We start from the raw sequence: 26,619 nt of genomic DNA, 5'->3' as shown, positions 1-26,619 counted from the left end.
ACTTCCCCAATGCAACGATCCCAACCTTCCTCGCCATCTTTCCCCCAGCTACTTCCCCAATGCAACGATCCCAACCTTCCTCGCCATCTTTCCCCTAGCTTCTTCATGGTCATTTTTTTTGGCTGGGCATGGATGACCTAAATCCCACACATGCCTATTGCAGTCCTTTATCCTAGCACGTGGTGATAGCATATATTAAGCTAAACATTCTAAAGCATCTTTACTGAACAAGTTGCACAGTATGTCTCTTTTTTATAATAAAAACATTTTTTGCCTCCAAGCTTTTCATCTCAAGGCAAACTTCCTCTTTAATTCCTGCATTTGTATTACTTTCTAGCAGAAGGTATAGTTTCAGCCAACAGTTGTTCTTCTGTAGAAAGAGGAATCTGTGCTGTGAATGAGCTGATTGTCATGGAATCATCTATTAGAAAATACCTATTGACATAGCTAGTAACATTAATTCTTGTGGTCTTAAAGAATGCGGCATAATGTGTTGGGACAGCTCTCATTTCCAATGCCTGCTTGCAGGAACACCTCTTGAAAATTACACAGCTGTCTGCTTTATTCTGGGAGCAGAAAATGTAAGTGAACCTGTCACCAGTGCACCTCGGAATTGTCCAATTTCTGTCCAATTTCGGAACCAATATTTAACCTTTGATTAATCTAGCAGCTGTTATCTTGCTTTAATGAGCTGATTTGCTGTAGTGAAGACATCTTATGTGACAAAGTAGAATTGCAACAATGTTGTGTCAAATGCAGTAACGCTGAAATATGAATTTTGAATGGTTGGTATTTGTTTTTGCAGTTAATAGATTGATGTACATTTCATGTTCATTACTCTTCTCTGTGTTGAAGGTTTTTTCTCTATTGGCTCTCTGCCTAAATCTCATTACTCTCTACCATCAGAGAAACCCACCAGTAAATCCACCAGTAAACATTAAACAATTACTATTAAAAGCAATGCACCTAAAACCATATTCCAGTGTTTAGTTAATAAGATAAAGCAATGTTTCTAGACCTTTTTTAACAAAGGGGAAGCCCTGAAAAAGATCTTTGGGAACCCCTGACTATAATTACTATATTCACAGCTCAAAGTTTGGGTATGATCAGTGGGAAGAATGTCTCTTACATTGCTGGCCATTGAGAAGAATGTCACCCTTAAGCTATGTACACACATCAGATTTTTATCGCCCGATAATCGGCATCGGCCAATTATCGGGCGAAAATCTGCCGTGTGTACAGTCGGTGTCGTCCATCGTCCAGACGACCGACCTGCCGGATCCACGGACGATGGACGACAGCCGATCGTAATGAAAGTGAAGGGGAGAGCGCGCAGTAGGGTGCCGCTCCGTCGCTCTCCCCCTCCCCTCTCCATAGAGCATGAACGGTGCTGTATGTACAGCACCGTTCATGCATCGTGCACTCCTTTGTCGTTGGAAAGGATCGTGAAAGATCCTTTCCAACGACAAAAATTGGCAGTGTGTACGCAGCTTTACAGATCATGGTCTCACTTTAACTGTGAGAGGCACAAATACTGCTATAGAGTTACATCCTGACGGTAACCCCAGAAGTGGGGTTCCAACTTTTTGAAAAACCCCAATGACCGTTCTAGACTTGTCATCTTTATTTAGAGGAATGTGTATATGGTAGATTTGTGGCTTCTGTCAGGAAAATTGATAGACGGAATTCTGTTGTGAACCCCCAACCCTACCAAATCTGCTCATCTGTGGCATGCAGGAGCCAATGTTTTAGGCTCAGTAGCCATGTGACCTCAGACAGCAACAATTAGCCTTTTCTTGGTATAAGTTTATGATCAAATCATAATTACAAATCATAATCTTAGTAAAGGTCAGGGAACGCATTTAAATGTTTTGTGTATGGGGTGACCTTACCAGAAAATGCCTTAACTTAGGGAATCTATAAAAATGTGTGCCTGTAGGCTCCAGAGATCAAACCTGGCCCTGACTATTAGCCTTTTAGCCTTTGTCGATCAATAAACATAGGGCAGAACTTTGGGTAGAATTATGGCTGCAGTCACTTTCTGATCCAACCATGTTGGCTGCATCCTTTGAGCGTGAGCCAATGTCTGTTGGCACCTTTAGATTCAAGATTACAGATGGAAGTGATCTTTCTTACAATTTGCAACCTGCAGAGACATGAGAGATAGGTTAACCTCTTCTATGGTGTTGACACATACAGATAGTGATAATGCCTACAATGACTTTTACTGATAAATAGCCTGTAGGCTGGAGACACTTATCCCACCCAGGTCAATTAAAGGATAATTAGAAAGCAAATATGGGGTGGCTTACACAGGTCTCCACAGAGTGTTCTATCAAGATAAGACAGGAAATCCACTCTCCTAGTCATACTTGGCATAATGACGAATTCCGCACACGTTATCTGATGGCACATAGAAAGTTTAATATTTTTTTTTTTGTGCACCACAAAAGGAATTTATGGTACATAAAATCCAGAAGCGGGGGCACTTTGATTTTGGATTTTATGTCTGTATTTGATTGGGGTTAAAAGTCATGAGTTTATATGCTAGGGTTTTAATTAGAAAACCTATATCTCTTGCATGGCCAAAGAAAAGTCCCTAAGGCTGCGTACACACGTGCAATAATTGTCGTTGGAAACAAACAATCCACGACGATTCGATCGTTCGATAATTGTTAACAAAAAAAGTGCACAACGACGCTAACAAATGAGGGATCTCGCTGGAAACGAACGACCGCCCCAGCTGATCTGATTGGGCGACGATCGTTCATATTCGATTGTGTGTAAGGTCGTTTATTGGTCGTGATTTGTCCTTTGATACACTTTCTCCTGTACATGTCACTTCCTGCCTCATTCGAATGATTGTTCTCAAAAGATTGTATCTAATGTGTACATTATTGGTGAGTTATATTTGAATGATAGTATCGTTACAGCATGTACAAAATTGTGCACAATACAATCGTTCAAAATAATTGTGAATATTCGTTGATTGTTCATTTTCAAATGATAATTGTTGCACGTGTGTACCTAGCCTAAGCCTGGGTGGGTCATGTTGGGAGCTGGGGTTGCTTCAGTTGGTCAGGTTTTGGATCAGCAATGTTATTCACCCAAAAATAAGGTCAGCTGACTACCCGAAGATACTGATAAATTAGGTTTTATCATCAATGTAGATGTTAGCGCCAAAATTCATCAGGCTCAAATAGTGAGAGTGGTTCAGGGAGCATGGGACCTCATTATCACACATTTGCTTGTCTCCACTTTTTGTATTAGTAGTTGACATTAAATATTTCCTGCCTAAATGTATGAATGCACATAGTAAAGAAGATAGCCACTTAAATCATGTGGAGATAAATATTGACCAGTCTTCTAACTGTCTAAATAATGCTGTTATAATAATGCTTATAAGTTGTCAACAAAAAGTCTGTGGAATGCCCCAGGAAGCTGACTGCCCTCCAGCACCTGTGCTGTGCAAACATTCAACAGACATTGAACTGTGGATGAGCAGAATAGCATTACTGGCACATACTTGAGGACAGATTTAGACATAATAGGGCTCTGGACAAATATAAAGTTGGGCCTCCAATGCGCAGCATTTCTTCTCCCTGTACATGCTGGCAATATGTCATTTGGGCCCCTGGGAAATTGACTAGTTTGTCTTACTTACATACATGCAGACCTGTGTATACTGCAGTTTGTCATAGCGGGAAACCACAAACAATAAAGTGCGGAACATTTGTCATTTGTATGTTTTTTTTTCTTTTTATTATTCAAAATAATATTGTGATATAGTAATGTGTACGTGTTGGCTTAGGCTACGTACACACGTCCGATAATCGGCTCAGGGCCGATATCATACAAGAATCTGGCGTGTGTACAGAGCTTGTCGTCTGAACGACCGTCCTGGCAGGTCCACGGACGATGGACGACGAACGATTGTAAAGGAAGTGAAGGGGGAGAGCGCGCAGCATGGTGCCGCTCCATCGTTTGTCCCCCTCCCCTCTCCGTAGAGCAGAACGATGCTGTATGTACAGCACTCGTTCATGCATCGTGCAGTCCTAAATCGTTGGAAAGGATTGTGAAAGATAATTTTCAACAACAATTATTGCACGTGTGTATGCAGCCTTATCCATACATGTGAAGTGAGACTTAATGCAAGTTTATTCTTTGCCTCGACTGACTATGAGCATATGTTCTAAAAACAGCAAATGCCCCAAGAGATACCCGTGAAGTCTTACAATGATAGAAAAAAAAAATTTGATAGCAGGTGTAAGGTGGTTGCAGCAACAGCAGGAAGAGTGATGTAACAGAACAAGTGTTTGTTATAAAACAATTCTTATTTAAGAAATCATTGAAATCATTTTTAATGGTCTCAAAATGTATTTTTAATTGAAAATAAAATATAGTTATGCATTGTGATCATCCCTTGAAGTGAAAAATCTGGAAAAGTGAACCTGTGCTTTTTAGATTATTTAGAACTTGTAAATGTCCAGCCAAAGCACAGGCACCAGAACAGTCTTTGTATTACTTTTAGCCTCGGCTGTGCCCGTCTGATTTAATTTTACATTGTTATTGGGGACAGACTTTTCCTGACTTTAAAGCTGATTTCTGCTAACTTCTGTCCAATGAGGTTGCCTCAGTGTCCAGGATTTTCTTACACCTTGGGCAAGAAAATGACAGCAGGTGGAGCTTAGCTTTAGGGTTAGGAAACATCAAACCTCGGTGACCTCGGTGAGGGCACAGAAGAGGCTTTTCCAGTAACCTTAAAACAGAACTAAACCCAAAGTACTCTCCCATCCCCATTCCATCACAGGGTGCTGACATCTTCCTTCTTTTCTTTTTCCTCCTTACAATCTTTGGTCATCTTGATTGGCCATGCTGGGATGACATAACGCCTGCAAGGATTACATTCATTCCTGACATGTGCAAGGGAAGCAGGAATTGCTGAGTTTCAGCTCCGCTTTTTTCTGAGCAGGTCAGCTGAGCTACGCATATGAGCTTAAGCATGTGCGTCTCCTGTCCCTTTCTGCAATAACCACCTTCCTGATCCTTTAATCTGTGGAACTTTAGTTTTACTTTAAAATTATATTTTCAGTGATAGGAGATAGCAGATGTCTCACTGAAATTGACTGTCAGCCCATGAGGACTGCAAGAAATGGTAAATTGCTCCAACATAACACAAACCTAACAACATGTTTTAATATTTAAAGGAAGATTTTTTACAGCTTTCATCATGTCGTTTTGTTCTAGATCTTTCTGTCCCGGTGACAATGACTCCAACTTCCCCTTTTTGTACAGGCAGCTGAGGGACAGGTGGTGAGAGAATAAGCTTTGTCATTGAGTCACATAACAAAAGTAAAAACCTAGAAGTTGAAAATATAATACCAGCACCATACTGTGCTCATAGTCCAAGAAGATCTACAGCCCACTTATAAATAACATAAAACAACGACATGTTTTAGAGGCTCTGACACTCCCATTATCAGGGTTTACTACAACTCCTTCCTATCATTCATCAAGGAAAGTTAATTGATGAAGTTTGTACAGGTTAAAGGGTTCTGTTGCTAGTAATATAACACAAGAAATATAAAAAAAAGAGGGCTTTACTCATGCAACAAACAATGAGTGTAACACATTCATTTCATTGCAGTGGTCACCCAACTCAGTGCACTTACCAATCTGGATTTCATGGCGATGTTTACAAAGTGCTCTAACTCATTCATAACATTCATCAAATCTGTTTTAAAGCAGAGTTTGTACTCCTAAGCCTGTGGCCACCCGATGACAATGGTCACCTCCAGATATATGAACTTCTTTATTAAGTAAACTACTTTCACGTGAACTAATATAAACCTTAAATGTGCAAGTGTTTACCGTCTGTCCAGCTTGCAAAGCCACATTTTTTGGGGATAAGAGCTACCCAAGCCACAGCACACAATAGAACTATATTATTAGCCGCCTTTTTGAGTCTGAAGCTAAACAAACACTCTCTGACAGCTCCACAACAAACACACCATGTGAATTACATTCACTGGAAGGTAAAAAGTTGAGAGTTTAAATGAGTATAAGCTGTTATGTGCAGACGAGGCAATTCATAGGGCAAACTTTTTTGTATGACGTTTTATAAAGCAAAGGATTTATAATTACTATTAATAATATTAATAATGATAATATTATTGATAAACAGGATTTTTATGATACATATGTTATATGCCAACATATAACAGAGTACTGTACATTAAATAAGGCAATAAAAGTATTTTAGGATGAATATACTACACAAGAGTGAGCACCAATTTTCAGTATACTGTAGGTGAACCAGTTTCACTATTTAAATATATCTCCTTTCCATTTACCAATATTTTAAAATTCATAATAGAGGAATGTTTTCACCATTTAACAAAATGCTATCACTGTATACCAGAAATGTATACTTTGTTGCTAGTGCTTTTTTAAATCTCCAATGTTAGGCCTCTGAAAGATTGTAACTCTTCAGGGCGGGGTCCCCTCCTCCTGTGTCACTGTCTGTATCTGCAACCCCTATTTATTGTACAGCGCTGTGTAATATGTTGGCGCTATATAAATCTTGTTTATTAATATTAATAATAATAATAAAAATTGTAATACGGTTTGACCCAATATAAACCGTGGTCCTGTAGCAAAATTTAGAAACTTCACCTGTGGACACGGACCTATAGAGCTGTAGTTAGCAAAACTGCAATGCATTAGGTGTGGTGCTAGTGAAAACTGCAGATATACTGCACATAAACAAGGCATGCATGAATATATGCTAGCCATACAGATAAGATTCATATAGTAACAGTATTTAAATAGCGCCAACATATTAAGCAGCGCTGTACATTAAATAGGGCTTTCAAGTAACAGACAAAACCAACAATGACACAGAAACAGGAGAGGACGCTGCTCAGAGGAGCTTACAATCTAAATCCAATAGATGGAACTAGGTTATAAATCAACAACCTCAAAAAAATGATGACAGTTTTATGGAAAGTAATTGTATTTCTCTGACAAGTTTCATGAAGGTACTAGAAATCCAATCTCTTCGTAGTTATTTGAAACCATCAATGATATAACCCTACTTTTGAATAATAAAGGTGAAAGTTTACAAATGAGGGTAAAATGTTGCAGATCAGCCCCCAAAAATGCTTTGAGAAATATAAATATATATATATATATATATATATATATATATATATATTTATATTTATTAGTAGTAGTAGGAAAATAACACTGAAAACCAACCTGGGGTCATTATGTGGAAGGTGAAATGGTGCATGGCAGAGCAATAGTGATGGCATCTAATATTTCCACTTTCACTGAATTTCTGTGAACTGGAGAACAGAGCAATAACTCGCAGTTAACGAGCCAATGCTACTTTCTAAGTGAGAGATCAGTTGTAAGACATGAAAGAAATTTCTGTGGCATTTTAGTGTTCCGTGTCAGTCAGCTAAAGCCTTGCTATCATCTCTTTCTGCATTAAAGGATTTATAGCATTATGTGCTGTTTTTTTTTTCAAACATACATTAACAAGGTAAGGAAATATTCATCAAGACAATAAAAGAGTCAGCAAGTGGATTTGGTACAGTGCTAAATGGGGACAAGGTAGCTGGGTGACCCTGCTGTAACAGGAATACATATGATACATTTTTATAACAACACTGAAATCCAGGCTGAACAAATATTGTCTACATTTAAAAAAGCATGAGTATGTCTTCCTAATCCTTGGTGTTCTTTGTGTTCTTCTCTTAGATCTGAGCAGTAATCCAGCATGAACTATCTGCTGCATTTTGCCGCCGCACAAGAGCTTACAGACCGGTCATTTGTTGTGCAGAATGACTGGTCATGTATCTGCCCCCTCTTGTGTGAACCACCTACTGCCCTTCCCTCACATTCCACACTCACCATAGTTCTATTTTCTATACAAGATAACATCTGGATTTGTAAAAGCATTTGGTGCACACAGAGTAAATCTATCCTTTGTGAATATTGAAGATTATATTTAAACAAATGTTTTTGTGCCTGGAGTTAAGCTTTAATTTTTTATTTTTGTTTTTAGAAGAACCATTTATTTAGATATTGGGGAAGGATTGCCCTTTTGAATAGTTTTAAATAGACTAGGTAATAGTTATAACACCCTTTTTTGTCTTCTACTGGGTATGTTTTTCTACAACTTCCTGATAGTCTGCATTTCCCCCCAAATCCCTGATTATCATTGAAATTTATTGGAGTGGTTGAAATCCCTACCACAAGTGTTTGGTTGCAGTACAGTTTTTGAGAGGTTTCAGGGCAGCATCTTAGGGCTGTCTTCTGCTCAAACCTTTTCCATAAACTTCTGACTTTTCTATTGAATGCTTGTAAAAAAAATGCTAACACCTAGTGGTTAACAAAAGGCACCTCGGACAAACTCCCATGTGAACTTGGCCTTAGGCAGGTGTTACCATAAGATTACCCTTTGTTGCTTTTCTGGTGACCATTTCAAACATTTCAAGTTTTCATCTCTTTAAGTCTTGCTGACAATTGTCATAAGGGCAAATGTTCATATAGGTGACCAGGACAGCAACACAAAAACAGCAAAAGCAGGTAAATGCTTTGGGACTAAATTTAAATAAAATCTTCCTGCGCATAAATAATCATTTATTAATTCAGGAGAGATTACCCTGCCAAATCTTGAGAAATCATAATAAAAAGCTACAGAAATACTTACCTTTCATTTATTATTCCAGTAAAATGTTTCATTTGACTTTTGTGGAATCATCTGCAATATGTAAAGCCAGCTCTTATCATTGGTTCTGTCTACCCCTTGTTTTCTATCCTGTGTCTACTTCCCTCTGGGCATTTCTACAAAAATACACTGATCCCTAATCCCTTGTCATTGTCTGCATCTACAATGGTCAGGGCACAGGTTATCTGCAAAATGTAACTCGATCAAGTTGATGTGTGGTCCCATAACCTAGCTGTTACTCTTGGCCTGTCCACTTTAAGTGCTACCAATGAATCAAAGAAACATATCATTTGTATAAAAACACACTTGGATTCACTTCACATCTGAGGAGTTTGCTTTTTGTCTTATAGTGTCAACTGTGTCCACCCCTCATTTATCACTCTGAGCCCCTTGTCCGGGAGGTGTATAAACTTGTGGGTGTGCAATTTTACCGGTGATGTAATTGGCTTTTATTTAAATTTGTACTGTGGCCCTATTCTAGCAATAGCATAAAACATTGCAATTAAAAATAAAAAATAGGCAACAATCAAAAATTTTAAATGACCGACGTATTGATTTTTTTCCTTTTATTTTTGTATTTGATTGCATTGTGCCATTTGAAGAACATATGACTACTCTATTCCTCATCTGCTTTGTAAAATACTCTGCCTCTACATCATAGCCTTCTCCTCTTTTGATAGTGTCTATTTAGTGCTGCCCCAGCTCCTCCACCTATCCCCTGCATACATAACCTTTTATGTTTGCAGGGAAGAATTGAGAAATCCTATAGTGCAACTTCCTTTAACATGGTGAATTCTCACAGTTCCTCCACAAGCTGCTACGGGATTCTTATGCTATTAACAATGATGGATTGATTTGTATTCTCATCCAATGTAAGGGGGGGGTCTTCTCTACTGACCATAAATAAAAATGGACACTATTTCATTACCCACCTGCATATAAAAGCACTTCTCCAGTGATCACCATCTTACAGGTGACCCACACTGGCCACAAATGTAAGGGGCATTTCTCCATTATGATCAGTATAAGGGAGTACAACCCAATCCTACTGTATTCACTATTCTATCATTAATATTATTTTTTATGTCTTCATTATTACTGAAAATTGTGTTGCTCAAAGCAGAGGGGTTTTATGATCTGCTAGGATTGGTAAATACTCTTATAGTATATTCACTTGCTTTATTCTGCTTTATTCTTTTATTGTAAATGCTTCAAAACTTTTTGGGAATGCAAACATACAATATTATGTACATAGTTTTTTTACCAGGGGTTACCCAAGGCTATTTCAAGGATTCAGATCATGTTACCATGTTACCATTTTGTCATCTGTGTCCCATTGGGTAACCCAAGTTTACCCAAAGGAGAACTCCACTGTAGACCGTTACGACCAGCACGAATACCTCTAATTGGAAGTTTAACATTTCTTCCTCTTCTGATGACAACTTTAACATTTTAAACGTTAATCATTTTCTGTCTCCTCACTAATAGTACCAGGGCAAACATTATAAATTTCCCCAGTAGGGACACACACAACAAATAATAACTTGTCAAGGGGTCAAATTCCCCCATTCTATCTAACTAAAAAAAAGTTTTGGCTGTACATACAACATTTTGTATTCATGGATTCACTTATTGTTTTATATTTAAAAATACATAAACTGCATTTGGTTAGGAATTCGTAGAACATCTTTGAAGCTTTTCCCAGGCTTTTCATCTATAGAGCATTCTTTCTATTGAGCAGCGAGGAGCTGGCTCACAACAGACCTGTCACTCTATTCCCTGACAAGTATTAACCTGTTACCAAAAAGGAAAAAGCCTCAGGAAATTTTTCAAATGACTCCAAAGCCAGCAAGTCCTTTAAGGCTCCTGTAACTAGACACCTTGAATCCTAAAATGCATCTGATGCTTCAATCTGTCTTACCTGTGTGATGCTTCAGTCTTTCTTACCTGTGTTTTTTTTTCTCCTCTCTCTCCTCCCCTTTTCACCGTTTGCAGTCTCAGTTCAATCTGCTGAACAACACCATGGATCAGAGCATTGGTAGCCGAGCAGCTTCCACCAGTCCGTACAACCCTGAGCACAACTCGAATGTCCCCACACATTCTCCCTATTCACAGCCCAGCTCAACCTTCGATGCCATGTCGCCTGCACCGGTCATCCCTTCCAACACAGACTATCCAGGACAACACAACTTCGAGGTCACATTTCAGCAATCCAGCACTGCAAAATCAGCCACATGGACTGTAAGTCACCTCTCACATGTACTTGGTCTCCTCTGTAACATTTTGTTTATGTATTGACATGTACAACCGGGGGTCTAGATATTGAAAATGGATGCACAGTATTTGTTTTGTGTTATTTTATTGTGGGGAAGAGTTCTAGTTTTGTTCCAAAGTTCTTCCTTAAGCTTTCTTTAAAAGTGAAGCTGGAGCAAAACTTTGAAAGGTTTGTGCAAAGCAACCAATCAAATGTTTTCTTCTGGAAAATTTATAAAAGTATCCAACTGCTGTAGGATACTATGATATATGATGTCCTTTTTCTCCACTGCTATTTTCTCTTCTTCATCAGTGTCTAGAAGTTTTCCGAGACTTTGTAAACAAGAACTGATGAGTTGAGTCAGTGCCTGGGAAATCCTAGAAGTAAGTAAGCCATGGCACTTGGAGGTCATGTGGAGGTTTTTAGAGTCAGTCAGTGGGTGGACAGCAAGAAATCCTTTTCATCTACTTATTATTATTACACAGAATTTATATAACGCCATCATATTACGCTGCGCTGTACCAAGTCTATAGTCATGTCACTAGCTGTCCTTCAGAGGAGCTGACAATCTTTTGTCCCTACCTCAGTCATATGTCTTTAATACAGTCTATGGTAAATTTTGGGGGGAAGCCAATTACCTTAGTGCTTTTTTTTCGGGATGTGGGAGTACCCCAAAGAAACCTACACAAACACGGGGAGAAATTGCAAACTCCATGTCCTGGCCAAGATTCGAACCTGGGACCCAGCGCTGCAAAGGCCAGAGTACTAACCTGTGAGCCACCTTGCTGTCCATGAATGGTAATTAAATTAAATGGCAAAAGTGAGATCTGCATTCCAAAACTAGAATGACTTTCAACAGCAATACATCTTCAAGTGGTTTAGTGCAGATGTAATGAAAAGTAGCAGCATCAGGGACATTGGTGACCATGGTTGCACCTTTTTCTTGCAGAATAGTTAGTAGAGGCATAGAGGGTTTAGATAACTTTCACAATAGAGGGATTACCCTGCAGATATAGGGACACTTGGCATATAACTATCGGAACAGACTGGTACAAGGAGTAAAGGTGAACCAAGGAGAAGCTTATGTATGCAAACAGCATGAGGAGAGTTTCTTGTGGCTTATAGCATCTCATCTGAATCCTTGTTTCATTTCATTGAGAGATAATTTTATTCATGCTAAGCAGATAGAATGCTATTGAGAGTGAGTAAGGTATGATCACTAAACATCTGTAATAAGTTAAAGGTAACCACATTTCTGAAATGTGCATAGAATGTGATCTGTGTTAGGCATTTATGACTGTGGCATCTCTGAGCTCAGTCCACGAAACAAATGACCTTCGGTGATGCTTGAACAAGAAAGGTGTTCTGGAGAGAAAAGCAGATGCAGGGACTCTGAGAAAGTTCTGTGACCTCACTGAGGTACTAAAAAACTGGAAGTGCTATATTTGCACATTACATATCCTGGATGCACCCAACATTAAATATATCTGATAGTGGGATTACTTAACACGTTATTATTTAGTTGAAGTTGATAAGATCTTTGTGTTGAAGTCCACATAGAAATTATCAATAGTTTGTAGGAACTGTCCAGCCTCTCAACACATCTCTGTTTGGACCATTTCCCAGAAGATCCAGAGCCATTGGCTTGGCCATTCCCACCTTGCTTGGCTGTGAAAATATATTTTTGCTGCTAGGTGCTGCCTGTTTCTCCAATAACAAGCCAATATCTGCAGGCAGATCAACAGCCAGCTCTCTGGGATATGGTGACAATAAGTCCAACTATGTCAGCCTACCCTAAAATCCAGGGAGTACCCTGTGTTTTGTACCCCCCTCACCCTGCATGATGTACAAATCTCCATTGGTTTGATTAATTCATGAAAAAAAAGATCCCTTCAGTTCATTGTTCAGAGGTGGCCTAAATTTTGCAAGACAATATTGATATAGTCGTTTATGAAAGATTTGTATATGGATGTTGGACAATACTGCCATTCGTTATACATACGTTATACATATTGAATATAAATCTCCGGCTTTAGTTCTTTTGTATATACTCAATATACAGGACCGCATTTTAAGCCTCAACAGTTTAACCAAACTGCTCTCCTAGGTTGACATTTCTATATGTCTGGGCCCAAACTGGAACAATCATGTTGATTCCAGTATTTTACCTAGCACGGCTTACAAAATAAATGCCGTGTTCTCCCCGGCCCCTTTTAGCTGGGTGCGCCACCCAGCACCTTTCAGTAGCCACCCAGCTTTTTTCGGGTGGGTACTGAAGAGTTGGGTCACAAAACAGGGGCTGCCACCCACCTGCAGCTTCTTCCCACCCAGCTTAAAACAATTTCTTGGTTGAACACTGAAATATCAGCCACTAATGGGTTGCTTTTAGCAACAAAGATTGGTGGACTATCTGCATTGCTCATAGTGATCAGTCAGATTCTCTCCGAGATGGAGATGCTCTTGGCTTTAGTCAGACACCATACTAGACATGTTGATACATTAGGTCTGTAGTGCTTTCCCTTGTATTGTTCTCAGCCTAACCACAGAACTTCCACAAAGCAATTGGGCACTCACAATGTGCACAGGGCAACCTATAGGTTTGTTTGTTTTGCTCAGTTTAGGGGGACAGGTACTTACTCCATTCACTCCTGTTTACTTGCCTGAGGCTTGGTGACTTAACATGGAGTCAATCCCACTTCAAAGGCCTGTGACATCATAACACATTCCTGGAGGATGCTGTGACTTCCATTAGCTAGACAAACAACCACCCCTAGCTATCACTCTTACTTAGCACACATTCACACAGGTTCAATGGGTAAAATTGCAACTTTTACTTGGAGCCTAAACACTTTTTTAGCAAAAGTTGCCCCATCCTTAAGCACCAGTTTGGTGCACTAGAGATCAGCATAGCTCAAGGCTTCCAGTCTTGGGTCATTGTAAAGTCTGTCTCTATCCCTTCCCAATTACCCAAGGGTTGGTCACATGCTGCTTTCTGTATATAAATGCAGTGTTGCTAAAACACGTGTTTAAATTCAAAATGCAGCAGAGGGCTGCATTTTTATTTTTCTTGGCTGCAGTATGAAGGGATCCTTATAGAAGCTTCTGTATCCAAAACAATACAAGTCAAAAACACAACCTCATAACTGTAGTGTATTCCATACTTCTGAAGTAAATGTATATCTGTTGACCTGCAATTGACGCATGGTTCAAGCAAAAGAAAACAATGCCCATTTACATGGAGCACTTATTCTAAACTGTACTAAACCACAAATTAAGTGTAAAAATAAACCATATTCCATAAAAATATTACCCCCGATAATACCCTAAAACTGTGATTACTGAACTTTCAACACAGACATACTTCAAACTACCCTCTTTGCCTAGCATCCCTCAAACCACCCCAAGTCCTAATATATTCCCGGCCTAGTCACCCCCTTACTCTGGACCTCCCAACCGGGCAGTTTTTCCACAGAAGCCTGAACCCTGACTGAGAAAATCTCTATGTATGGAGCGACCATTACCTTTGTAATGAATAATACATCTTCTCTCTGTAGGAATATTCTGAATAGAACAGGTATACTTTAACACAAAATGCAATCTTTCTAAACCCAACCTAATGTTAAATTTTACTCCTGACTCTTCAATAAGTGCACATTTCCACTCTTTAAAGACTTTCAAAGAAAAAAAAAATGATTTACTCCCACTGTCCTTATCTCCATAACATATATAGGATCTACTTGTTCTGTTGTCCAAGATGAGACTTAGATGGGGTCCTTAGGATAACACAGGAAGTGTGCACAGGACAAAACAAATTCTTGCAAGATCAACTAATATATTTCTTTTTTGTACTGTTGTAACAGATATAACAAAACCCTTTCAATGTAATTATTTAAAAGGAAGCAAATAGAAGTTTATTTGTTAGGTTTTACGTGCACTTTAATGCCCATGATATTGCAACAGGATATGGGTATCGATATGATATTAGCTGTTCACAAACTTTTGACCATATAGTACATATTATTTCTGCTATTAAAAAATACAAAAAAGTTATGGTAATCACATAGAAGCACAACATATTTCAGTAGGTCCCGGGGTGGTTGAATAGGATCTTATCCCCTGTCACTCTGCATTAGACATCTGTCCAGGAGCAGTACGTTAAAAAAAAAATCACTCAACGTAATTGCTGTTGGCTACTACAGTTGCTGCTTTTTCATGACCTTGGGAGGAAGGGGGGTGGACATTAATGAGAGTTAGAAATAAAGTCACAAATTCCAGGGAACCTGTCCTTCTGGATCATATTAGCTCAAGTCCATCACAATTCTTTGTAGGCTTGTGTAGATGCAACCTTAAAACTGTCATAATGTAAATGGGAATCTGCTGACCTGCATTCTACACCTGCACTAAATGCCCTGATCCTAGAGCCCCACTGGGGTGCAGAATGAAGAGTTCCCAGACCTTCCTAATGCCAACTGGTAATGGGGTGTCATATAAGGAATCACTGAAGTTGTACTAAAAAGTCACAGCCACCAATCTGTTTTACATATCTTTTATTTATTGCAGGGCATTAGGAAGTTACACATTCTTCCAGTAGGCCTGCAATAAGTGTTCTGGATTAATGCTACAGTTTAACAAAAACTAATATTGAGGTGAACTCAGTAAAACGTCTCATATCAAATATTAGTATATCCGGTTCTTTGTGTGCTCCCAGGCTGCTCAGGGGTGTATCTAACTGTAATCAGAGCCGCTCCACTTTCAAGCTCTCCTTCATACACTACTCTTCAGATTCCTTTGGTTTAAGAAAAAAATTCTCTCACAATTCACTGGAAACAATAAGCATTTACCTGCCAAGGGTCACCAAGTTGCACCCGGCCATTTATGCCAGTTATAGTTTAAAACAACTAATATTGCTACCACTACTTCTCTCTGTTCCTAACACGGAGCTAAAAAATAAATGCCACTATTACACCACAATATCTCTCGATTGGGATTTTTATCTCTCATCATCCATAAATAAGAGTCTCAAAAATAAACCCCAAAGAAGCCAGAAGGTGAATTGCATTGAGTAAAAGAGACAACCATCTTAAATTCTACACATTTATTTGAGCTGTGTGATGTCTACCGATGTCCCTTCCTGTATGTGTTTGTGTTTGGAAGTAAAAAAACTGCTATTTGCCAAAAATTATTTTTCATCAAAATTTACATGTTGTAAAGTTATTCTGAGGCTGGCATCTGATATTTATTTTAAACTTTATTGGAGAATAGGTAACCCTTCTGTTCTACCCCACAGTACAGATTAACATGAGATGATCTAACCAATTACAGCACATGTCCGTATTCTCCACAGAATCTTTTTTTAAGCTGTCAGTAACCATCCAAAAACAGCCGGGTGGTTACTGAAAAGTGCCGGGTGGTGCTAACGGAAGCTGGGGAGAACACTGCAACCTGTGCAACCAAGACACCCCTTGGCAACCTGATACCAATAAAAAAAAATCCAATTACATTCCTTTCCATTAGAATGGTGTCTCCCCAAAATAAATATCTTGCATATATCACATTCATTCTATCAGACTGTGGTTATCTATCTGGTTTTCATCTTCTCTTGAAAGCTGTCACTGCACGACTTTTGGAAGCTCATTCTAGAACAAGTTTGCTGATTGGACATAGAAAGAGAAGCACAAGATTAAGGTCATCCCTCTGTCCACTCTTCTTATCATTTTCTATCAGTATATTTGCATGCAAAACACCTGATTGGTTCCCAAACCTGCGCCTTTCTCACCCAATCTACTAGACATGGGGATTTCCAAGGACTGACATCAGGCACTGGCACTAGGAAATTATTTTAATGAATGATTTATTATTGAATATAGTAGATTTACCTAATAAAGTGGCCATGCAATAGATGTCTTATTTAAAAAGGAAACAAAACAAAAAGAAAACCATAGAATTAGCCACCTGAGAGGATATATAGATTACACCTAATTTACCTGTTGCATTTGAATAGCATTAGTCAAGGACTTATTCCTGGTAATAACATGCAGGATGGAGGTGCTACAAATACTGCAAATTAAATTTTGGCACCTCATCTCCATCCCCCCACACCTTATAAAAAGCACAGTGAAGCTTTAATCCTTGGCATTCATGATGAGACTTGTACAGCCCGTCCGCTCATGTTGGGATCCATCGGCAGTGGATGCTGCACGGGCAGGTATCAGAATTGACAAGCCTTTACTCTTTATCCTTTGGAGTCTGGCTTGCTTTATGAGCGTAATCCGTATAAATACAGTGTAAACACTTTTCCTGTTTTATATTTTTATGGTCTGTTCACTTCCAAAGCACAAGGTCAGAGGGTGACGATGACAGATCCTCAGGGATAATTCAGCTGTGTTTTGGCTTTAGCGGCACTGTGGTTCATTTTTGTCTTTTGGTTGTGCGCTGCAGGTTTTCTAATAATGGGAGATGTTTTGGAATGCAAAAAAACGCCATATTCTGTTAGCAATCGCATTTACAGCTGGTAGAAGCCTTCCTGATCAGGATTAAAAATTGGTGACCCACAAAATTACATCAATGGTATGGTTAGCAGAACAAATTATAGCTTGATTTCAGACAATTGTTTGGTAACATTCTTGGATAAAGGAGAAAAGGGAAGGGTGAGATTTGCCTATTCAGTACCTCCTGGTAGCCCAACCCTGAAGCAACATATATACATCCAGCCACACAGCCCAAGTTCTGTTGTCTAACCATTATGACCTCACACCTGCAAATAGCTGACCATAAATGTCATGGTGCACAGCACAGGACTGTTCATTGGAAATCTGCTTCCTGATAAGATCAAATTCAAAGGTCTCAACATAATTTCCCAATACACTTTGTATTGTCTTACAGCAAAGACCACAATACAAAAAATAAAATGTTAAAAAATAGGAAACTGGCTCTGTTACTCCGTGTTCTCCCCAGACCCTTTTAGCTGGGTGCACCACCCTGGAATTTACAGCACCCACCTAGCTGTTTTGGGTGGTTACTGAAAAGTTGGGTCACCATCTACCTTCAGCTTCTTCACACCCAGGTTAAAAATATTTCTGAGAAGAATACGATTACTGATGACCTAATATATTCATTTCAAATGACATTCTATGGGATTTGGGAAGAAACAGGGGACCCAGAGCGTGTAAGTGGATTGATTTCGTGGAAGGTCTGCTGGTAACGAATGGCAGGATAGCTGTCTCAGCCTACAACCTTTGTTGTACCTTCAGTGGCACAGAAAAATAAATGCGTAATGGCTCGGGGATATCGTTTATTTTTTGTCTAGCTATGACCGCTTAATTGTTTGTCATGTTCCATATGTGTATTTGTAGAAAAGTTGGAATCCCTACAAAGTTGTCCTTCTGCCTGAGTATTTAAAGCTGCATTGGGTGTATGGTAGGTGGCCACTGTAGATTAAACTTAAGGTGCGTACACACTTCCAATTTTTATCGTTCCAATCGAACGACGAACGATCGATTGGGCAAAAAATCGTTCGTAAAAAAGTAACCAACGACGCCGACGAACGAGGAAAGTCGCTGGAAACGAACGACCGGACCGGCGGATCGGATTGGACGACGATCGTTGACCATCATTCGTGTGTACGGTCGTTCGTTGATCGTCCATGTTCAGAGCATGCGTGATGAACGAACGTCCGTTCACTTTCCTGTCGTGCACATAGTTCCTCTATCGCTTAAACGATCGTATCTATTGTGTGTACAATATCTACGAACGATCGCGTCGTTACCTCTATGTGCAGTATCGGTGCTATACGATCGTTCATATATATCGTGCAGGAACGTTCGTCGTTCGTTTTCCAACGATAATAATTGGAAGTGTGTACGTAGCTTTAGTTCATAGTGATGCCAGTTTATCAGAATTCCCAGGTTTGTACATCACAGATTTCTCACACTGCTTGTCGCAGATGAAATTGGAAAATGCTGCTGGATGGTGAAGATGCTTTGGAGCCTCTTTGAGATGTATAATACAGACGCGTGTTCTGTAACAACCCAGCAGGTGCATGGAAGTTTGTCAGATTGCAGACAGCTTTATTGTTTAAAGAGGCGCGTTCTGTGTAAAGCCAGATATGGGTGATGTTATGACAGCAAGTAGAATTATTGTATCCTGTGTGTTTTTTCTGGTGTTTCTGATATTTGCACTGCTTACTGCTACATTTCCATTCTTCGTGGGTTTGTTAGTTTACCCAAGTGGGGATCTGTTAAAGATTTAATAAATTGTATAACTGTAATGTATAAAAGGCCAGGAGTTTATGCACACCTATCTATTATCCATATTTGGACCCAGGTTGGCTCAGTGGTTAGCACTCTGGCCTTTGCAACACTGGGTCACAGGTTCTAATCCCAGCCAGGACACAAGGAGTTTGTATGTCCCTGTGCCTTGTACTCCGGTTTCCTCCCACATTCCAAAAACAGGCAGTGACTTTCCCTCAAAAATTGTCTTTGGACTATGTTAAGGACATATGACTATAGAAGGGGCATTCGATTGTGAACCCCTTCGAGGGACAATTAGTAATATGACAATGGACTTTGTAAAGCACTGCATAATATGCCGATGCTATACAAATACTGGCTAACAATAATTAAATAATGACTGGTTAATATATGAGCTAAGTATTCCATCCAAGGTGCAAAATAAAGCACACAAGCATGTAATCTCCATTGACCAACATTAACATTCAAAGACATTTTAGAAAATGTATAAGTTCAAACCTTGTGACCACAGTTTGGGTAATGTATTAATAAAAATTGTACTGTAATGTATTGTACTTTGGTGAAAGCTCTTTTCTGTTACTTAAATACTGTGCCATTGTACAGAAAGCCAGCTCCATCATGACATGGTGTGATGAGTTTGAGATGGAGGAATTAAAGTGGCCCGCACAGGGCCCTGACCTCAACAATACTTAACATTCAGTGGATTAAATTGGAACAGCCATTGCAAGTGCAGTCTTCTCACCCACTATCAGTACCTCACTTCACAAATGTTCTTTTGGCTGAATGGGCACCATTTCATACAAAAAGTGTATGGTAGGTGGTCACTGCAGAAGAGTGGAGGTTTTTATGCTGTAAAGGAGGTAGGGAGGTTCATATTGGCCATGGTTTTGGAATGGGATGTCCAGCAAGCTCATATAGGTCATATAGTATATATTCTTGCATGTGAGCCTGGCATAGGCACAGGAGGTCCATTAGACAGGACCAAACTATTTGTCAGATGGGCAGAATTAAATATAAATATATACAAAAATTACATGGATGATATCCTTTCAAGTCTTCATCCCCCAGGTATCTCAGGTTAATGGTGACCCTTTGGCTGGTTGGCGTCGGTGGTGTCATCTATGTTTGGAGAATTTGCCTTATAAAGTTGTTGGTGGTAGCACTGCTGCTGATGTGCTGGACAGCTACTTCCACTGACGCTAACTGGGATTCCAGGAATACATTGCATGTAAAATGTACTTAAACTACTAAAACCACCCTGCACTCATTACTGCAAATTATTGTAAAGTAAAAGTGAGATTTAATTTGAAATTACCAACCAGGACTCGGCACGGTGCAAACAGCAGTTCACTAACAAGAGTTTCCATCTAATTTGTCAGCATTCATTCTTGTTTAGCACAAGATTCACTCTAGCTCTGAAATCCATGCAGCTTTCGCGAGTCAGTGCTGTAGAGGAGAACTTTGAGAAAGGTATAATGTTATGTTTGGTCAGAGAGAAAACAATATTTTATAAAATATTATAAAAAAACTAAAAGGGTAATAATTACCCTACCCACTGCACCCAATGCTCATCTATCCTATTATTAAATAGTAGAGAGGCTGACAATGTCCAGCATCCAACATTTCAGGTGGTGTCAAAGGCCCCCCTACCCCTGTGCACTGTTTTTTCTGCTGTCCCACACATCCCCGGAGGACTCATTAGAGTTGTTTGGGTCGGTACAAGGAACCACAGGGTGCAAACTGGAGACCAGGCATCTTCTATGCTTTTATTTTTCTTTATGCTTACCTGGAGGTAACACGTATAGACTTGGCTGAAAGGGGCTGTAGGAGATCCGCTGTGTTGACATGCAAAAAAAGGATGAAGTAAAAGTTTTTGTATTTAAAATACACAGTGAGTTAGCAAGAGACATATTTATAAAAGGGAGATCGCTGTGTTGGTGGTGGTAATCCTGGAATTTATTGATGATCTTTTCAAAACAGTCTGATCAAATTTTTGAAGCAATGACCATTTTTTTTTAAAGTAGCTGCCACAATGGAAGTTAAATGATTACACTACCTCCAAATATTAGGATTGGTTACCGGAATGGAATTTCTGATTGCCACATTAGTGTAGGTAAAGTACAGTGGTCCAAACACTGATTGTCATCAAACAAAATCTGATTGATAAAAGTGATGATCATGCTGTGATATAAATCTTATTTGTTTTCCTATTATTGTATTGGGTGCATCTTATACACTACAATGTTTTACTAGCAATCACCACATCCTCACCTCATGTTGGGATGTTCTCTTTCCCCACCATTTCTATTGCAGACCTCTGTTGCTTCTCGCTCCTTTTTTAATTATTCCTCTCCACAACCAATCTACTCTTCCGCTCTCCCAAGCTGTTTCAGAAAAATACCAAACAAGGTAAAGATGAAAAAATATGCACAATGCTTGCTAAAACCATTCAGCTATGCTCTGCTATTGCCTGCATATTCTAGGATCTGTCATAACAGATTCACTCAGGCCAGTTAACGGTATTTGCGGTTTGCAAGATCCTACATGCCAGTGGAAAATGACAGACAAATAATTATCACTTCGCTGGCGCTATCTTGTTCCAACCTGTCCCGGGACTCATACAGCTGCCTGGTAGGAGTGTAAAAAAAAAAAAGAATAATAGCCCCCAGCTACATATCTCTCCCTCTCTCTGCTGCGTAGTTGGTGGTGCCGTTCGCTGGGATCCATTGATTACACTTCCAGGCAAGTTGTGTTCAGTCCGTTTTTCAAAGACTGGAATGTACAGAAGGAGGGGTGAGGGTGGGAAAATGTAATTGTTTGGGCAAATCATTTCATTTAAGAAAAAAAAATGGAATAAAATAACCCCAAAACAGACAAGTCTAGACGCCGCCTTGTCAACAGCTGAAGATAACTGCTATTTTATCAGCTCCAAATGTGTTGGGACGCATCGACTAGCGGATCGACGGTCTGGGGCCGATCAGGGGCTGTACGAAGGCTTTGCATCTCCAAGGGCAGAAGTGAAGTTTGTGTCATGCAGACTGATATCCGTACATGAGTGTTAAAGGTTGTTTGACAGACTGGACTTGACTGTCAAAAATGGAGTTACTGGTGTCAAGAGCCAAGGAATCACATGCAGCATATTGGCCTTTACTTTGTATAAAGGTCTGACCTATATACATCTATAACACAAATATTATACTTTAAAAATATATAATCGCCCACATACAAAAAAGTCACCTATTTGGTCAATTAAATCACTACAGTATATCCAAAAACCCCAAAGGGCTTGATTTATTAAAGCTCTCCAAAGCTGGAGAAGATCCGATCAAACAAACCTGGAAACCTGGAATGGATCTGGTCCAGGATTCAAAACATTTGCTAACTAATAAAATATGACTAAATCCAATCCAGGTTTGCTGGATCACGCAGCTTCACTGATAAAAGTGTATCCTTTCCAGCCTTGGAGAGCTTTAATAAATCAGGGCCATTGCCACTATGCCCATTCAGGTCAAAGTGACCCCTACCTAACCCAATGATACTCGCCTCACCAGTAATTTCATGCTACTACTTACTCCATTGTAAGTCATTACTGACTGATGCCTGAGCAAGAGGGAATGCTAATATCACAGTCAGTGCTCAGGCCCTGCAATGAGTAAATATACCCGTTACATAATATAGGTCCCCAATGCCTTCAAAGCTGCCACACACCTCCTTTAGTGGCTGAAGACAAATGATGGGTGTTGTAGTTCTCCTGCAGCTGTGGGTATGCCTGTTCTGAATGAATGATATCGGAGGATGTGAGATGTGTTATGACTTGATAATCTTATTAGTTAGGACTTGTTTGTGTAGTGTGTAATTCCTGCAGGCAGGGGGATCGCTGTTCAGCCGAGGTTTATCCGTGTCATAACATGGCAAGGTGAGCGCTTGTTCTGTCATAGGCAGCTCCTCTCCTGGAAAGTCTCCTATCCCAGGCAAGTCCTGGATTGTTTGGGAATGTCAACATAAAAATGGGGCTTTTTACACAATCCGGCAGCACCTGGACAGGAAGCAAAATCCTAAAGATTTAGTTATAGACCTGATTTAGTCAGATGTGGTGTTCTAGTCTAAATATAGCCCCTACCCCAGAGGAACTCTTTATATATTATTCAGGTCTTAGGGAACCCTTGTTGAAAATAACTCCGGGGTCTGTGGGACAAATGCCCCCTACATTGGTAGTCAGAAGGAACATTAGTGTCATGCCACTGACCCTACCATGTGGTATTGGACCTGCAAATATGCACCCACCATCAGATGGAGGGACAGACATCCACAATTCAAAGAGCCCCAAAGAACCTCTAAAGGAACTCCAAAGGTTCCATCTAACCCTAGTAGAGAATCACTGGTCTAATATATCCAAAGCACCTTTACAATTTGGAACTAATAGTGACTCCGTCCTGTGGTCCAGCTATTAAGTCCAGCAATGAATTCCTATAGGGGTATATGGAAACTGGATATTTGAATAATTAAAAATAAAATGATTATATGTGTTACTATATTATTGGGCAGCAGCATTAGAAGAAATAGTATTTTATATTTGCAACACACTGTTATCAAGCCAGAAAAAAATGCCTTTTTTTAAAAAAAAATTGATCACTATTTATTCTGTAAACTATAACATGTATGTTGAGAATACTAATGACGGTCACCATAGCAGAATGTAAGTTGCCTTTCTTTTAAAGCAGTGATAACACTATTTATAAGTCGGCATCTGAGTGTAAAATATAAATGGTGCCGATGTCACTTCTGTAGTGCCGGGGTTTTATCACAGTGTGGTATAGCTTCTATCTAGAGAACAACTCACACACCTTGCATTGATAAATTACCTTTATTGCTTGTTTCATGTTGTAATGTCTTCTTACAATCCCTCCAAAAAAAAAGAAAACCTTTCCACTTCTCTAATTGTTGGTTACTTTGATAAAAGCAAAATAAACTAGACGGGCAAATAAGGTAAGCAAAGTATTTCTTCGTGTATAAAGCAAGTGTTTAAAATAACATTTAAGGAGTAACAACATCCTGCCGAAGAATGTTGTGAAAACAAACCTGAAAGAACACCGCTCAGCACTATTTACATCTGAATTTACCATGTAATATGACCCTAATGTGATTTCAGAAACACAACAATAGGTTTTTAGGTACCTGTAAGGGGGACTTCTACTAAGCAATAATGTAACTGGGCCCCATTCCAACTGGGATCAGCAAGTCAAGGTGCCATCAGAGAAATTAAATGCAAAAAAGGACAGCAGAGTAGGAGCCATGGAATGGGGGGGGATGGGTCGGAGAACCTGGTAGAATGGGGGGCAAGAGAAAAGAAGCAATGAGAAGGAATGTGTTGGAGAGATTGACAGAGAGGGGACAGCAGAAGAGGAGGTTGCAAGACAAAGATTTGCAAGACAGGAAGTAGAAGGAGAAATGAGGGAAAGGTAGGTGAATTTTCTAAACACATGAATGGTAGATTGAGGAGACAATGAGGCAGATTTATTAAAGCTCAAGGCTGGAAAGTATACACTTTCATTAGTGAAGCTAGGTGATACAGCAATCCTGGAATGGATTTCTTAAAAGTCTTTTGTTATTTGTTAGCAAATGCATTCAATCCTGGACCAGATCCATTCCAGGTTTTCTGGATCACCCAGGTTCACTGAACAAAGTGTATCCTCTCCAGCCTTGGAGAGCTTTATTAGATCAGAGCCAATTCTCCTGTTTGGATGGGGTTATTATAATAAAGCATATGAGCTATTAGGATGTTGTGGGGACCCTAAAGCAAAACCTAATGTTAGCACAGTACTTTTACAAATCGTCAATGTATCTCTTAACTGCCCAGGGCCAGGAAGACACAGGAGTGACAGATAGCCAATCATCCATCAATTAGTTGTTATTACATCTACACACTCCTCACAGAAGATTAATTAAACAGGATGCATGTGTGCAACACGTGTAACATTTATAATTGTTCCTAAAAAAAAAAAAAAAAAAAAACTCCATATCAACTACATAAATCTGATCAATTTACTTCGCTGGGTAAATAAATGGATAAGAAGTGTTATATTTTCTTATCGTGAAAAAAATGTGCAAACTATACAAAAAGTCAAACAAGTTAATGGCCTCACTGGGGATAGAAGTTCCAATTTTTACCTCAAACTTTTATTACCTATTGTTGATCAATATCTCGAACTTGGGGCCCAATAAAATCATTCAATTAATAACAATCATCAAAATATTAACATGGCGCATGTATAGTAAATTTTACATGTAGCAGACTCATAATTATTCATATTTTTAATGCTGTAAGAACATATAGAGTAATCCTGCCCTATACAGAATCTCTGCTGCATATTATCAGTATTAATCTTTCAATGTAAATACCATCTCGGCACCTTTGAAGGCCTCTCTATAAGTACCTGAATAAGAACCATTTTCTCCTGACTTGTCCCGGCAAACCTCGGTGATGTTGCTCCGAGTGAATTTTTGGGATCATTTATCAGGCACCCGACCTGTTCTAACCTGTCAGGGGATAATCTTTAATTCCCTGTAATATCGTTCATTGACATATTTCAACACACGGGGTACATTGTAAGATCAGAATGGAAAAGATAGAGGCCTGTATGACTCAGAAAGATACAAATATGACTTTTGGATGGAATAGCCTTACATGTCATGGTGATGGAATTATTGAACAATGACAATTTCCCAGCGCGGGCTTGTTCGGAATTAAGTACCCCCTTACAAAGCTTTTTTTTTTTCCTGTGGATTAACAGAGCATTGTACAAAAATACATTTTGTACTGAATATGGAACACACTTAGCTTTGGTCCTTGTATGTTTCAAAAGACTTTATAGTGCTTTAAACACAAACATATTTATGTATCTATTATTGATGTTTTTTATTCAGGCAAATGTGTACCCATTCATGAAGGGGGTAATTTTTGTTGTGGGTACAGGTCATTGTAATTTTTGGAAGTGGAATGTTGTATACAAGAAATCTATAATTTGTGAATATATGTGTATGAAATAAATGTTACTTTTGTTAAGATGATAATCATGTAAAAGTCAGAGAAGATGGATACAGGTAAGAAATGATTCACATATACAACGTGAAATAGTCATATGAGGTTCACTGTGGACTGGATAGATTTGCACAAGTGTGCCATGTGCTGGTGATGAGGGGTGCACAGAGGGATTAGGAATGTGATTGGACACTGAGGGGTTGATGCTTATGAGCTGGGGATGGAGTGCACAAAGGGTAATGTATATTTATTGGAGACTTGGCACTAAGGGGTATATTCATTGGAGACTGCGCACTGAGGGGTATACTCATTGGAGACTGGGCACTGAGGGGTATAC

At 39.3% G+C, this 26,619-nt stretch overlaps 1 protein-coding gene across 3 annotated transcripts in view; it reads left to right on the top strand.

The window, feature by feature from the left end:
• Positions 1–26,619, top strand: part of TP73 (tumor protein p73) — a 60,073-nt gene that overhangs the window by 16,245 nt on the left and 17,209 nt on the right. For all 3 annotated transcript variants that reach the window (XM_072427105.1, XM_072427104.1, XM_072427106.1), the window contains exon 3: positions 10,736–10,981. In XM_072427105.1, coding sequence (XP_072283206.1) covers positions 10,736–10,981 — 246 coding nt within the window. The remainder of the gene's footprint in view (positions 1–10,735; positions 10,982–26,619) is intronic.

The sequence above is a fragment of the Pyxicephalus adspersus genome, chromosome 11 (genome assembly GCF_032062135.1).
Source record: "Pyxicephalus adspersus chromosome 11, UCB_Pads_2.0, whole genome shotgun sequence".
Taxonomy (NCBI): Eukaryota; Metazoa; Chordata; class Amphibia; order Anura; family Pyxicephalidae; genus Pyxicephalus; species Pyxicephalus adspersus.
The sequence above is the reverse complement of the archived record's forward strand: the minus strand, read 5'-3'. Positions and strand labels throughout refer to the sequence as shown.